This window comes from Dendrobates tinctorius, unplaced genomic scaffold (genome assembly GCF_039654945.1).
Source record: "Dendrobates tinctorius isolate UK_male_01 unplaced genomic scaffold, ASM3965494v1 ptg000107l, whole genome shotgun sequence".
Lineage (NCBI taxonomy): Eukaryota > Metazoa > Chordata > Amphibia > Anura > Dendrobatidae > Dendrobates > Dendrobates tinctorius.
Genome location: NW_027361775.1, coordinates 23,721,857 through 23,737,754, shown reverse-complemented (window position 1 = coordinate 23,737,754; position 15,898 = coordinate 23,721,857). Strand labels below are relative to the sequence as shown.

General features: G+C 47.5%; 1 protein-coding gene across 2 annotated transcripts in view; it reads left to right on the top strand.

Annotated features, from left to right (window-relative positions):
• The first annotated feature begins 371 nt into the window (after positions 1-371).
• Positions 372-15,898, top strand: part of DVL3 (dishevelled segment polarity protein 3) — a 155,212-nt gene continuing 139,685 nt past the window's right edge. Inside the window, exon 1 of one of the 2 annotated variants that reach the window (XM_073589264.1) lies at positions 372-937. In XM_073589264.1, coding sequence (XP_073445365.1) covers positions 777-937 — 161 coding nt within the window. In that variant the 5' untranslated portion in view covers positions 372-776. The remainder of the gene's footprint in view (positions 938-15,898) is intronic. The other variant, XM_073589266.1, reaches the window with a different exon arrangement.

The window sequence follows — 15,898 nt, the reverse complement described above, 5'->3', positions numbered from 1 at the left end:
ACCGGCTCTGTAGGGTATCCATGCGCTGAATGGGCGATCGTCCTCTGATTTATGGAAGAAACCAGAAACTGCCGTGATACTTTTCGCATGCAGATTCGGTCTGTCAAAACATTGCTCCTCTGCAATGCCCCACTGAATAACATGCGCGTTTATTTCACGGGTAGCATTCGCACCAAAAATATGGCTGTGTGAATGGCGCCCTAGTGGCAGAATGCTCCCCGCCCACTCTGAAGTTACTAACACACCCCGCATAGGCCGTGCTGCACAGGAATAGGCCAGGCAGCGCACACTGCTGTACATCACACAGCCACTACCAAAGACTAATGACGTAATCTGCCTGCGGACGGATATCCGGCGCTACACCAGGTCACATGATAAGGGGCGTGACTGGCGTCTTAAGACGGCATCTCAGCGCGTGCGCAGGAAGCAGCTGGCTCCGGAGGCTGGCACGCATGCTCAGTGTTCTAGAGACGGATACCGAGTGACAGAAACACACCGACAACCCGGACGGGAACTGGCACCGAGCGACTAAACGGCGGCCTGTGTACCCGCAGTGCTAGCGGCGGAGTCTTCGGCCGTGTACTGTGGTGGGACGAGCCCTGCTGGGCTGACAGGCCACACACTGAAGTGTTTATTGGTGCCCCCCACCCCGCTCCGCTGTCTCCCTGCTCTCCTGACATCTGCCGCTATGGCCCCCCGTGTATGACAGCCCCTGGGGCCGGGCCCCGTCACCCCCGGACCGCGTCCTGAGCTCCTGTCTCCCCGGCCGGATCATCATGGGGGAGACCAAGGTTATTTACCATCTGGACGAGCAGGAGACGCCGTATCTGGTCAAGCTGCCGGTGCCATCTGACCGGGTGACGCTCGGAGACTTCAAGGGGGTGCTGAACAAACCCAACTACAAGTTCTTCTTCAAGTCTATGGACGATGATTTCGGGTGAGTGTGCGGATGCCGACTACTGCCCTATCATCCGGGTACAGCGAGGTATAATAGTGGGGATTGTGCTGCCCCATACCTGGGCCTGTAAGGGGTTGATTATTGCCCATCCCTTTAGGAGACAAGAATGGGCCCAGTCAGATGGCCTATTGGCCCTGGTCACACGGTGAGTATTTGGTCAGTATTTTACACCAGTATAAGGCTAGTTTCACATTAGCGTTTTTTTGCGCAGCGCATCGTGCGCATAAAAACGCAAAGAAAAACACAAAACAAACGCACGTTTTTTTAACGTCATGCGCACGCTGATGCGTCAAAAAAACGCAGCGTTGCTTGCGTTTTACATGCGTTTTTGCATGCGTTTGCGTTTTTTTATGCACATGCATTTTTAGGTGTGACATTTTTTCCATTGTCTAGAGAACATTCTAGACTTGTTTCACTCAAAAACGCATGCGCAAAAAAACGCAACCGTGCGCAAGACCATGCGCACGCATGCGTTCCCATAGGATTCAATGTGGTGTTTTTGCGCATTCCGTGCACATGCGTTTTTTTGCCGAGACAGGGCTCACCAAAAAATGCAACATGTTGCGTCTGGCGCGCCTGGTGCAAAAGACAAAAAAACGCATGCACACGAAAACGCAAGTGTGCAAGACCATGCGCACTTCATGTTAAACATAGGTGTGCATGCGCACGGGTGCGCACGATGCGCTGCGCACAAAAGCGCAAATGTGAAGCCAGCCTAAGCCAAAACCAGGAGAGGAACAATCAGAGAAAAAGTATAGTAGAAACACGTCACCACTTCTGGATTGATCACTAGAGTTGAGCGACTTTGGTCGGATCGGGTTTCGTGAAACCCGAATGAAACAAAATAAGTTTCAGATGAAACTCGTCCGACTAGAGCAAAGCAAAGTCGGAGTTTCGTCCGAAACCCGACCCCAATGCAAGTCAATGGGAAATAAAAGTCGGACGAAACTTCGACTTTGTTTTGCTCTAGTCGGACGAGTTTCATCTGAAACTTATTTTGTTTCATTCGGGTTTCACGAAACCCGATCCGACCAAAGTCGCTCAACTCTATTGATCACCCACTCCTGGTTTTGGCTACAAATACTGACCATGTGAACGTGGCCTGACATTGACACCTCCCCAGAAGACCATCTCTTTGAGACTACCACCCCCTTATCCCGACCAGACTACCTAAAGCAGAGCTTCACACTCTTCAAAGACTATACAAAACTAAAACGCCGTCTGCCCACACCTGCGTCTAAGACATCCCGGGTGCACGGCATGTTGAGCAGGAATGGGAGCCAATCCAAACAGAGGAACCGGTGCTTCGTCCTCCTAGAATCCACACTTAAGTGGAAATCCATGTGCAAAATGACGGTAAGATCATAAAACCATCTGACGAGTCTTGGCATATAATTCCTTAATGGTAGGAGTCATCTATGACTAAGGAATTGTATTCCGAAATGCGTCAGTTGGTTTGATCTTACTGTCGTTTTTCACATGGATTTCCAATAAAGTATTGTTTCTAGGAGGATGGAGCGACGTCTTTTCCTCATCACATAATATTCTTACTGACCCTTTTATTTGAGAAGACTGTCTCCAAACACAGTTTTTGGGTGGTCATCCCCAATAGGGTTTCCTATGTGTGATTTGGGTCATATCTACAGTAGACCTGGTATTTTCTATTTTACTATTCTTGTGCCTATTAATCAGCCTTTGTCCTCCTTTAATAATTGGCGTTCTTTGAGTTCCGTTTTTGATATTTGGTAATGCCCATGGGAGTTATAATATTGAGATGCTTTTGTTATATCAGGTTGTCTTCTCCTCTGGGGAACCAGTTACCGTATTTGTAGGACAAGACAAAAAAAAAAAAGAATGCAGTCCCTCTTGTTGCTGGCTTGAGTGATTGTCCTGGAGGATTAGGGGATGATAACTTTGCAGGGCAGACATGAGTGTCTGATGTTATACACTCATGATAGACACCGTGTGATGTCATCAGTCGGCTGTGGACCCGGCTTCGCTGTATACAATGGCTCAGCTCTAGGACTGTTTGCCTCTTCCGTGCCGCCTTGAAGCTCTGCCCAGGCCCTTTGTCTGCCAGAGAGGGAACAGAGCTACAGAAGCGAGCGCTGCGGTGACAGCAAAGAGTTTAGGGAAAGTTACCAGATGTAAACAGTGGTTATAGCTGGGAGTTATAATAAGAGGTTGGCCGGAGGGGCAGGATACTGTATCACAGTGCTACTTTCTGTGACAGTCAGTCCTCGCTGGCAGCATGGATCCTAGCTGGAACAATGTAATGTGTGCATTCTGCTGTCTCCTCATTCAATGTGTGACCCTGATCTGTTGTCAGATCGCCCTGGGAAGTGACACTCGCTTTGTGTTATATTTCATAGCATTTCTGGATCAAGTTTCCAGCACGTTTTACTTTGCATTAGTGATTGGATGATTTTTTTCATTGTTTTTTTTTTTTTTTCCTTTTTCGTGTTACTCCCTCCTTCCAGGATTATATTACCCAGCAATATGTTTTTACTGGTTTGGGTTTGTAGTGAAGTTCAAAAGCAGCAGTCTTTCCTCGTCCTGTAATTCCCAGGTGCTCGGAGCATGTCTGGAGCTGTAGGTAGCTTTCCGTACTTTTTTGAGGATTAAAGAGTTACTAGTACGTGATGCTGTCACTTAGCAAGTCTACAATGCCCTACAATGGGAGTCGGAAAATTAGTCATTAACGGTGGTTTTATTTTGACGTGATTTTAATGAGCCTGATATGTGTATATGTTTATGGTGACAAGCTTTGCTAAAATATCTAAGAGTTATAATTTATTCATATTGTCTGCTCAGAAAAGGGCCTAAAGATCCATAGCAAAATCTGTGTATTGCATACAGTGGCTTTGAAAGTATCGCCTCCCTTGACATTTTTCATGTTTTGCTCCTGGAATTTCAGGGTATTTATTTTTATTTTGAGGGTTTGCATCAGTTCAGTTTGTTTCTTTTTATTGTAAAACAAACAATTGGACAAAATAATTGAGGAACTGCACGTAACTGAAAACTGTACATAACTATTCACCCCCCCCCCCCCCCCCCCCCAAAAGTCAGTACTTTGCAGAGCCTCCTTTTGCTGCAATTACAGCTGCAAGTCGCTTTGGATAATTCTCTTTTAGCTTTCCACATCTTGACGCTGGGATTTTTGCCCATTCCTCCAGGCAAAAGTGTTCCAGCTCCATCAAGTTTGCTGTTCACCAGAGGAAACCATCTATCTTCAGGTCTGATTCCCAGTTGGATTAAGGTCTGGGCTTTGAATAGGCCACTCCAAAACATTTACACATCTCCCCTTAAATCACTCGAGTGTTGCTTTGGGTCATTGTCTTGTTGGAAAGTGAACATCAGTTCCAATCTCAAATCACTGACCGACTGAAACAGGTTTTGCTGAAGAATATCCCTGTATTTTGCACAATCCTTTTTCCCTTCAACTTGATCATTTTTTTCTGTCCCTGCTGCTGGAATACTTCCCCACAGCATGATGCTGCCATCACCATATTTCTTTCTGGGGATGTTGTTCTTGGTGGGGGTGGGAGGGGGGGGGTTGATGAGTCCTGTTGGTTTGGTGCCAGACATTACGTTTATCTTGGTGGACAAAAAGATTAGTTTTGCTCTCATCTGACCACAGCACCTTTCTCCATACATTTGGAGAGTCTCCTACATGTCTTTTGTCAAACTCAAAACGAGCATTACAATTTGTGTGTAAGTAAAGGCTTTGTTTCTGTTCATGTTTCCATAAAGGCTACCTCTATGGAGTGTACGGCTTATTGTGGTCATATGTACTGATACACTGATACTCCAGTCTCTACTTGGGAACTCTGCAGCTCCATTGGTGTTGTCTTTTTGTCTCTGTATTGCCTCTCTGATTAATGCCTGCCTTCCCCAGTCTGAGAGTTTTGGTGGGCGGCCCTCTCTTGTCAGGTTTTTGTTGTGGTACCATGTTATTTCCACTTGATGATAATTGGTGCTTTGGGGATCATGAGAGATTGGGAATCTTCTTCCTTCCTTTTTTTTTTTTTTTTTCCCCCAAACCCTGACTTGTACTTTTCAGTAACCTTGGCCCTGACTTGTTTGGAGATCTCATTGGTCTTCATGCTGTTTGGTTTGCGGTGCCTCTTGCTTAATGGTGTTGTGGCCTTTCAGAAGAGGTAAAGTGCATATACTGACAGACCATGTGACACTTAGATTGCACACAGTGGGACGTCCTGTCACTAATCATTTGACTTATGAAGGTAATTGCTTGCAACCAAAAACTGCCTTCATAGCAAAAGGGGAGAATGCATATACACATGCCAGTTTTTTGTAATTTGATCCCATAAATTTAATTTACGCCTATTTTGCTCCAGTTGACCAGCTTAGACTATTTAGTGCTGATACATCACATGCAAATCGGATTCTAAAAATACTTAACAGAGGGCTCCAAGATCCACGTCCTTCCATATAACTATTTTTCTTAGGGTAAAGGGTAAGACGTTTTGACTGTAACACCGACCCTTACTACACATCCCCCAGCCCTGCACTGCCCTCTTATACAGGGACACTTCCTCCCAGTCCTTTACAGAATCGTTCAACTTCACCTAAGGCTGCATCCATGAGACATGTCCTAGCAAGGTACATTTAGGTTTTTTTTTTTTTTGTTTTTTTTTTAAAGCTCACACAGTGCACGGACCCATAAAGTTTTATTCAATCACACACATGAGTTTTATAAACAGATCCGTGTCTCTGATCCATGAGATTCTGGGCAGGTCCTCATCTGTTTTTCGGACCAGACTCAGCCGTTGAAGGAAACAAGTCACGTTGGAAAAAGCAGATAAAGAATTAATCTATAGGTAAGTAGCTTTACAAGTCAGCCCCATTTTCAGTAAAATGGCCGTCCGCCGGGCAAATAAGAAAAAACGACGTTATTTTCTCCTAGAAGCTGCCAGCTTTGTCAGTGGGTGTATGGAGCGATTGGTCAGTGCTCACTGCACTGCAGCGGCTGTAAACATGCACCAAGACTTTCACATCTCACACTCCTCCAACTGCTGTAGAGCGGACTTGTCAATCAAAGTTGACTCTATGATTGAAAGCTGGTGGCTCCCGGGAGGAAATGAATTCAACTGAATTTCCTCTGATTTTAGCCGATCCATTGCGTAGTCAGTAGCTAAAAAAAAAAAAAAAAGTAGTTCAAGCTACCTGCTTCAGTGAAGGAAACAAAACCAATGCAACTAGGATAACACAAGTATGTGTTTGTGCAGCCTAAAAAGCATCTATGGAATCTGTTTTTATCACATCACTAGTGTAGAAATTATGGTTAGTACGTTGGGAGTTACTCGGGGTAGTTGCACTGGTAAGAACAATATCCCAAACACAGATATAGTATAACATGCTATGAAGTTCATGTGTAAAAATAAATCTTTTCTTTATCACATCAGCACTAGATTTGTGATGCCAGAAGCGACAAAAAAAGCCACTATTCAATGAGTTGACCAGGACTATATTGATGACCAATCTTTAGGATAGGTCCTCTATATCATGGTGCCAGGGGTCTGACACCCCTACAGCCTGCTTTTAATTGGTCACGCGGCCATTAGATGTACACTAAAGCCCTGTCCATTGTGAAGTGTCTGCTGTTAGTACCGGAGCTCAGGTCCCATTCACTTTGATTATAGATGCGGTGCAGTAATTAAGTATGGCCACTGTACGGTGAACGGAGCTTCGTACACTGTGCTATTAATGGCCTTGGGACCCACTGATTGTGGGGTTGCCGGGGGCCCAACAGTCTGACATTGATGTATACTAATGGTAGGTCATCAATATCTCAATTTTGGAAGTTATGATCTTCATGCACCTTGTTGGGCAATGAATCCTTCGTACTACATTAACATGAATTGTTTTGATCAGCAGCGTCTAGGAGTTTCATTAGGTGTCGGGAACAAATGATTTACATGAAAGCTTCTTTTGATCAACCCCGTTACATAGCTTCTGTCAGTGAAGCAAAGAGCTGCAGGGGCATCGTAGAGTCGAGTGAGTTTTGGGTATTTTAAAGGGGTTTTCTAGGTCACCACCTGACAGCACGCTGGAGGACGTCCTTCTTATCCACAGTGGGACAGGAAACCACGAGAGTTCAAAAGGACCCTCCCCTCACCACCCTTCAGTGTTTTTTCCTGTCCCATTGTGGATAGGAACGACGAGAGATCCGACCGTTCTGAGCAGATGGTGAGGTTCGGGGGGCCCAGCCTTCCCCTTCCCGCCTCAAGAATTCTGCAGGCTGACACCCACCCGAGGGTCCCTCAGCAGACCCAGTGTAGCGCTGCTCCTGGGGGATGGAGTCGCTTCCCTTGAGGGGGCTCTCGACTCCAGGCGTCGCCTCAGATGTCCCTCAGCCAGGCCACCTCTACAGAGCCACATCCTGTAAGTGGTCCCAGCACCAGAGGACGGGGGGACATCTCCGCAGCCAGCGCGGCAGAAGACCCACAGCCAGGTGAAGGTGGTGAGGGGAGGGAGCCGGCGTGGGGTGGATCGCGCCTCTCCAGGCGGCGGCGTCGCAGGGCTTCCGGTCACGGGGTCCACGACGTCAGCTTCCGGGGGGAGGGCGGATTGCGACCCGAGCGGCCGCGTCACTTCCGGGGGCGGGCCCGGGCTACGGTAGTACTTCCGGGTAGCGGTTCTGTCACAGGATTTGAACTGAACCGCGCACCTGGTGTGAAAAAGCCGACAGGCGATGTCCCTTCCAAGAGGATTCAGAGCAGGTCGGACATCGCCCGGATTAGCGGTGGAGAGCAGCCCCATACAGCCACTCCTGCAGAGATGGAAGATCAGGCGAAATCTGAGACGGGGCCAGATGGCCAGGGTTACGTGAGTACCTCACCAAAGGTTACTGCAGGACCCTAGGTAGGCAGATCCCATAGGTCACATATTCTATGTATTCCAGGGGACCCCTGCAGAGAAGGAGTGTAAGAAGAAGGAGAGAAAGTGCCCAATCTGTGCCAAAAAACTAAGACACATGGCAGAAGCCCTTATGTGACGCATGCACCAGACGCATAGTGGGGGATGAGCAAGCCACTATGATGTCTAACATGAGATCCATTATAAGGGAGGAGGTACAGGCTTCAGTATCAGGCCTAAGATGCCCCCAGACTCCGCAGCCGATTCCCCAGGTATCCGGTAAAAGGCCAAGAGAGTCAGACTCCTCGTCGGAAGGTGATCCGTCCGAATCAGGGCTAGACGAGGAGGAGATGAGAGAACCCGCAGAAAAGGGGAAGAGATACCTCTTTTCATCAGGGGATACGGACGAACTGTTAGGTGCTGTAAGACACACTATTCGGGTCGAGGAACCCCCAGAGACTCTATCAGTACAGGACGAGATGTTTGGGGGACTGCGGTCGAAAACCTCGATGGTCTTCCCAGTAAATACGCATATACGAGCAATGATACTGGAGGAATGGGAAGAGGCAGAGAAGAGACTTACTGTCCCAAGAGACTTTAAACTGCGACTGCCATTTGACCCAGAGGAGGTCAAGGTCTGGGAGGAAATCTCAAAAATAGATATCCTGGTTGCAAAGGTGTCTAAAAAGACGGTAATTCCCTTTGAGGACTCCTCCAATTTGAAGGAGCCCATGGACCGGAAAGCAGACTGCCTCTTAAAGAGAGCCTGGGAAAGTTCAGCCGCGGTCATACGGGCAAATATAGCAGCAACGTCGGTAGCACGATCAATGCACCTCTGGATAGATGACTTAGAGGAGCACCTTACAGATAGAACCCCAAGGGAGACTATCCTAAAATCCCTTCCCTTGTTAAAGTTAGCCACTGGGTTTCTAGCTGACGCTTCAGCGGAAACAGTCAGATTTACGGCCAGGAATCAGTCCCTGACCAACGCGGCCAGGAGAGCCATCTGGCTAAAGAGCTGGTCGGGGGACGTTCAGTCCAAGAATAAGCTCTGGTCAATCCCCTTTTCGGGAGGCAAAGTCTTCGGGCCGGTGCTCGATGATATTTTGGAGAAAGCCTCTGACGAGAAAAAAGGGTTCCCGGAAGAGAAACGCAAAAAATATCAGCCCTTTCGTAGACCCCATTTTAACCAGAGGTCTGACTACAGAGGGAAGGGGAAAACTGGAAGATGGAGCTACCCCAAAGGGGGAGAGAGCAGGAGTAGAAATAACGACTCCATCTTCTCCGGGTCAAACTCCCGAAGGAAATGACGCCACCAGAGTAGGGGGACGATTGCTGGGGTTCCTAGAGGGATGGCAGAAAATTTCCAGCAGCCCCTGGGTGCTACAGGTGATCTCGCAGGGGTACAGGATAGAGTTCGACTCCCTCCCTCCGAGCCGTTTTCTGATAACCAACTCTCACCTCCACTCTGCCTCCCCCATGTGGCTGGTTATTCAGGACCTCCTAACAACGGCCGCAGTTATCCCAGTATCCGCGCGAGAGGAAGGCAGAGGGCACTACTCAAGCCTTTTCTCAATAAGAAAGCCATCAGGAGAGTCCAGAACTATAATCAATCTCAAACCCCTAAACAGGTGGCTAAGATACAAAAGGTTCAAAATGGAATCAATAAAATCCACGATTCCTCTCCTAGGCAAGGGGGCGGTAATGTGTACTTTAGATTTAAAGAGTGCATATTACCATGTTCCCATCCACCCAGACCATCAGAGATATCTCAGGTTTGCAGTCAGGAAAGAGGGAAGAATCTATCATTTCCAGTTCTGCTGCCTCCCCTTCGGGCTAGCTTCAGCTCCAAGGGTCTTTACGAAGCTGATGGTAGAGGTAGTTGCCTACCTAAGAATCAGAAATATTACGGTGGTCCCTTACCTAGACGATTTCCTCATCTTAGCAGATTCAGTGGCCCGGCTCAGACTCGACTGTCAGTCTTTGATTTCCACGCTGCAGAGCTTGGGTTGGATTATAAACTGGCAAAAATCAGATCTAGTACCCAAGTCAAAAATAAAGTTCCTGGGAGTAATGCTGGACTCAGAGGAAAGAATGTCTTACCTTCCGGAGGTAAAACAGACCAGCACGAGGGAAAGGATTCGCCAGTTCGCAAGACAACGGGTCTCTATCAGAGAGGCCATGAAGATTCTGGGCCTAATGACATCCTGTATTCCCTGTGTCAGGTGGAGCCAGTTCCACTCTCGGGATCTACAACGGGCAGTTCTGTCTTCCTGGGACAGAAGGCAGAGCTCGTTAGACAAGAAGATCCGATTGTCTCACCGAGTCAGGAATTCCCTGAGGTGGCGAACCATTCCGAAGAATCTACGCACCGGTGTCTCATGGATCCAGAGGTCAGTCACCACAGACGCAAGTCAGCAAGGTTGGGGCGGACACGTCCAGGGAAGATACTACCAGGGACGATGGGGTCGAGAGGACAGCAAGGAGTCCTCCAACTTCAGAGAGCTTCATGCGGTATGGAAGGTACTATCGTCCGCCCAGTCACTAGTTAGGAACAGGCACGTCAAGGTACTATCGGACAATACCACGACAGTGGCTTTCCTGCGTCACCAAGGCGGCCCAAGACACCCAGGACTGCAGCACCTAGCCGAGCAGATCTTCAGATGGGCAGAAAGAAACACCCTCTCGATCTCAGCAGTGCACCTAGAGGGCGAAAAGAACCGGGTGGCAGACTTTCTCAGCAGAAGAAGAGTCGTCGCAACGGAATGGGAGCTGAACAGCGAGGTATTCAACAACCTATGCAGCCGGTGGGGAACTCCGGAGATAGACCTGTTCGCAGTCAAGCAGAACACAAAGATCAAGACCTTCTACTCTCTGAACCCTCTGGGGAACCCAGCAGGAATCGACGCTCTATCGCAATCATGGAGCAGGGGACTGTTTTACGCCTTCCCACCTCTCGCTCTCATACCGCGAACTCTCAGGAAGATCAGCGACGACAGAGCCAGAGTCATACTAATAGTACCATTCTGGCCGAAGAGAAGTTGGTTCTCCTTGCTGGGGAAGATGGCAGAGGAAGAACCCATTCTTCTACCAGAAAGAAAGGACCTCCTCCATCAGGCTTCGGTTTGGCACCAGAAGCACTCCAATTGTCGGCCTGGATCCTGAGCGGCAGGTCTTAAAATCAAAGGGCCTCTCAGACGACGTCATCTCTACCCTGCAGGCGAGTAGGAAACCGGTAACCGCTGCAATATATAACAAGATCTGGAAAAGATTCTGCAGCTTCTGTGGAGAGACGACAGTTGAGACTGACCACCCCAATATCCCAAAAATCCTGGACTTTTTGCAGGCAGGGTTCAAAAAGGGTCTTAGACCCAGTACGCTAAGAGTACAGATCGCAGCCCTTAGTGTGTTCTATGACTGCGCCCTGTCAGCACACCCTTGGGTAGCCCGCTTCTCCAGGGCAGTTCAGAGGCTGAGGCCCTTAATAAGGAAGTCGGTTCCCCCCTGGGATCTTAACCTAGTCCTCAATGCACTATGTAAAAACCCATTCCAGCTAGTGGCAGACATAGGGGTTGGTAACCTCTCGATCAGAACGGCATTTCTGGTAGCGATCACGTCAGCAAAGAGGCTAGGAGAACTTCAGGCCCTGTCTATCCAGGACCCTTATCTACAGGTGTTTAACGATAGATTAATCTTAAGACTTGACCCGGCTTTCCTTCCAAAGGTCGTCTCAGATTCAAACATGAATCAGGAGGTAGTGCTCCCTTCATTCTGTCAGTTCCCTAAGAATAGGAAAGAGAGCGCCTACCATAACCTAGACGGCAGGGAGTCAGTACTCGGGTACCTAGATGCAACCAGGCCTTGGAGGAAAGATAAAAATCTCTTCATTCAATATAGTGGTCCGAATAAAGGGAGAAAGGTGTCTAAGTCCACAATTGCAAGATGGATTAAATCCACAATTAGTCTAGCCTATAGGACACAGGGACAGAATCCCCCCGAGAACCTTAAAGCCCACTCAACTAGGGCCATGGCCACGTCATGGGCAGAGAGGGGGGGGAGCCTCGGCAGAGCAGATCTGCAGAGCTGCGTCCTGGTCCAGTCTCAGTACCTTCTCTAAACATTATAAATTAGATGTGGTATCCGCACAATTAGCATTCGGCAGAAAGGTACTCCATGCGGTAGTCCCACCCTAGGACCAGTCTCCTTTGGTACTACTCCAGCGTGCTGTCAGGTGGTGACCTGGAAAACGGTAATTAGACCTACCGGTGATTGTGTTTCCAGGAAGCCATCCTGACAGCACTATTAGTTCCCTCCCTACAATACTCATCCGTACTATTGTGATGTAATATGTGTATGTGGAAATTTTGTTAAATAAAAATTTCTTGCATCCATCCAGATGTGTTACTTTGAGAAAACACTGAAGGGTGGTGAGGGGAGGGTCCTTTTGAACTCTCGTGGTTTCCTGTCCCACTGTGGATAAGAACGACGTCCTCCAGCGTGCTGTCAGGATGGCTTCCTGGAAACACAATTACCGGTAGGTCTAATTACCGTTTTTCTACTTATAATTTTTTTGCAAACCGTATTTTTCGGACTAGAAGACACACTTTTTCCCCAAAAATTTTTGGGAGAAAATAGGGGGGGTGTCTTATAGTCGGAATATACTTACAAATACTGTGGCGGTAGCGGGGGTTGGGCGATTCTGCCGCGGTCCCAGTCCGACCCTGCCGGGCGATGATCACACTCGCTTCCCAGGATGGTGCGGCAGGTTTGGCGGTAGTGCTCTGTGGTGCAGGGGGGGGCTCCGCCGGCATTTTGTGAAAGCCTGGAGGCCTTCACATCCATTGCGATTCGGTGGCCTTCAGGAAAATGGCCGCCGAGTGCTGCGCGTGCTCAGGTTGAGATCTCGGCAACGATCCACGGCCAAACCTGCTGCACCAGCCTGGGATGGGAGTCGTATCGCCGGACCACCGAACATCTACTGTGACCCTGCTCCACCAGCGCTGCTGATCACCCCCCTCCCTCAGGTAAGCTGAATTCAGACTGTAAGACGGACCCCCTTTTTGACACATTAATTTTTTTCCCTATTTTCCTTCTGAAAACTTGGGGTGCGTCTTGTGGTCCGGTGTGTCTTATAGTCTTAAGTACGATACTTGCTGCTTGTAGGTGAAAATGGTAAACTGAGTTGACACTCACCCTCCCCTACTCCAGCTATGCCAGTCCACCTCTGCTCCTGTCTTTGTGGCTTTTTTTGTTTGTTTGTTTTTAAAACCTGCAGCAGTGACTTCACAACTACAGGTTATGTGACCTCTGGGTTCAGCTGTGATGCTTGAGTATGAAAGGGATTGTGAGTAAATGGCCCATACATACATCTTAAAAAAAAAAACAAAAAAAACACACAAGTGTTTTTAATGCGGTTTCAAAACTTGATTATTCTGCAAGAAACTCCCATTTTAAAATTCTCTGAATGTGGCCCTAGTGGAACTCGCTGCTACCTGAGAAATGACTTCTCCGGCTTCCCCTTGGCGGGTACGTACTGTAAGATTGGACTGTGGTTGCTAAAAAGAAGCAAATGCCCCTTTTGCTGGTGTTATATACACTGCTCAAAAAATAAAGAGAACACTAAGATACCACATCGTAGATATTACTGAGTGAAATATCGCAGCTGCAAATCTTCATTCATTACATCGTGGCATGTTTTGAGAACATAAAAATGATCAATGTAAATCAAAATTAATATCCCATGGAGGTCTGGATTTGGAAGGATACTCAAAATCAACGTGGAAAATCAAATTACAGTCTGATCCAACTTCAGTGGAAATGCCTCAAGACAAGGAAATGATGCTCAGTAGTGTGTGTGTGTGTGGCCTCCACGTGCCTGTTTGACCTCCCTACGACACCTGTGCATGCTCCTGATGAGTTGGCGGATGTTGTCATGAGGGATCTCCTCCCAGACCTGGGCTAAATTATCTGCCAACTCCTGGACAGTCTGTGGTGCATTGTGACGTTGGTGGATGGAGCGAGGCATGATGGATGTCCCAGATGTGTTCAATCGGATTCAGGTCTGGGGAACGGGCAGGCCAGTCCATAGCTTAAATGCCTTCATCTTGCAGGAACTCCTGATACACTCCTTGCAGGAACTGCTGATACACTCCAGCCACATGAGGTCTGGCATTGTCCTGCATTAGGAGGAACCCAGGACCAACCGCACCAGCATATGGTCTCACAAGGGGTCTGAGGATCTCATCTCGGTACCTAATGGCAGTCAGGCTACCTCTGGTCGAGCGCATGGAGGGCAGTGCGGCCCTCCCAAAGAAATGCTGACCCACTGCCAAATCGGTCATGTTGAAGGATTTTGCAAGCAGATCGCTCTCCACCGCGTCTCCAGACTCTGTCACGTGGGCTCAGTGTGAACCTGCTTTCATCTGTGAAGAGCACAGGGCGCCAGTGGCGAATTTGCCAATCCTGGTGTTCTGTGGAAAATGCCAAGCGTCCTCCACGGTGTTGGGCTGTGAGCACAACCCCCATTTGTGGACGTCGGGCACTCAGACCATCCTCATGGCAGACGGTTTCTAACAGTTTGTGCAGACACATGCACATTTTTGGCTTGCTGGAGGTCATTTTGCAGGTCTCTGGCAGTGTTCCTCCTTGCATAAAGGTTGAGGTAGCGGTCCTGCTGCTGGGTTGTTGCCCTCCTATGGCTCCCTCTGTCTTCTGGTGTACTGGCCTGTCTCCTGGTAGCGCCTCCAGCCTCTGGACACTACGCTAACATACACAGCAAACCTTCTTGCCACAGCTCGCATTTATGTGCCATCCTGGATGAGCTACACTACCTGAGCCACTTTTGTGGGTTGTAGAGTCCGTCTCATGCTACCACGAGTGTGAAAGCACAACCAGCATTCAAAAGTGACCAAAACATCAGCCAGAATGCATTGGTACTGAGATGTGGTCTGTGGTCCCCACCTGCAGAACCACTCCTTTATTGTGTCTTGATAATTGCCAATAATTTTCATCTGTCTATTCCATTTGTGCAACAGCATGTGAAATAGATTGTCAATCAGTGTTGCTGCCTAAGTGGACAGTTTGATTTCACAGAAGTTTGATTTTACTTGGAGTTATATTCTGTTCCCATTATTTTTTTTGAGCAGTGTAGTAGTATTGGGCAAAACGTTACTCTGGACTTGCAGCATTTTATTAACCGCATCAGACCTTGGTGGATTTCTTAAGATACTTTTTAGATGTATTTTTTATTTTTTCTCGTTCCATATAGGTCAACTTTACAGTGAATTTCTATGAACTAATATGAGATAAAAGGAGAGATACAGGGCGCATCCACTGTGTGAAATCCGTATAAAACAATTAAAATTGTGGAACAGTAAGGAAGGTGCTCACCTATTGGGGGTTTTGAGGAAGTCACAACACCCATGAACGCTTAAGAAGCAGCAGCAAGTCTGCACAGGGTCCTAGGACAGAATTGCAGAAATGACGTGGAAGTGGAATAAGGACTGCGCTTGCTTCTGATAGAGTAAAGGGTTCTTTATTCAGCCAACGCGTTTCCTGAGCCTGCTGGCTCACTTCATCAGGGCAGATTACATTGGAAGACAGTGAAACATACTTATAGACAAAAAAGGCGCCAATACAGGGTCAAACAGAATCAGCAAAGGTCAAAAAAAAAAAACAAAAACCAAACAATGAAACTTTATTACAAGCATAAAAAACACAACAATAAGAGTATATATAGAAAAGAAAAAATAAAAATATGTAAAAGTACAAAAAATTAAAATATAAAACAGAGTGCTATGGATCACGGGGTTAAAACATGGCTATAGTTAAAAAAGTTGAGTCCTCAAGGGGTATTAGAACCTGGCTCATAAAATGCAAATGGAAGGTATTAGTCCACTAGACCATAAAGCTTGACTGTGGTGGTGTGAAGAATAAATTGAGGGGTTGTTTGTCACTTTATTTAAAAAAACAAAAAAAAAAAAAAACCATATAAGCAAACATAGAAAACACAACAATAAGAGTCTATATAGAAAAGAAAAAATAAAATTATGTAAAAGTACA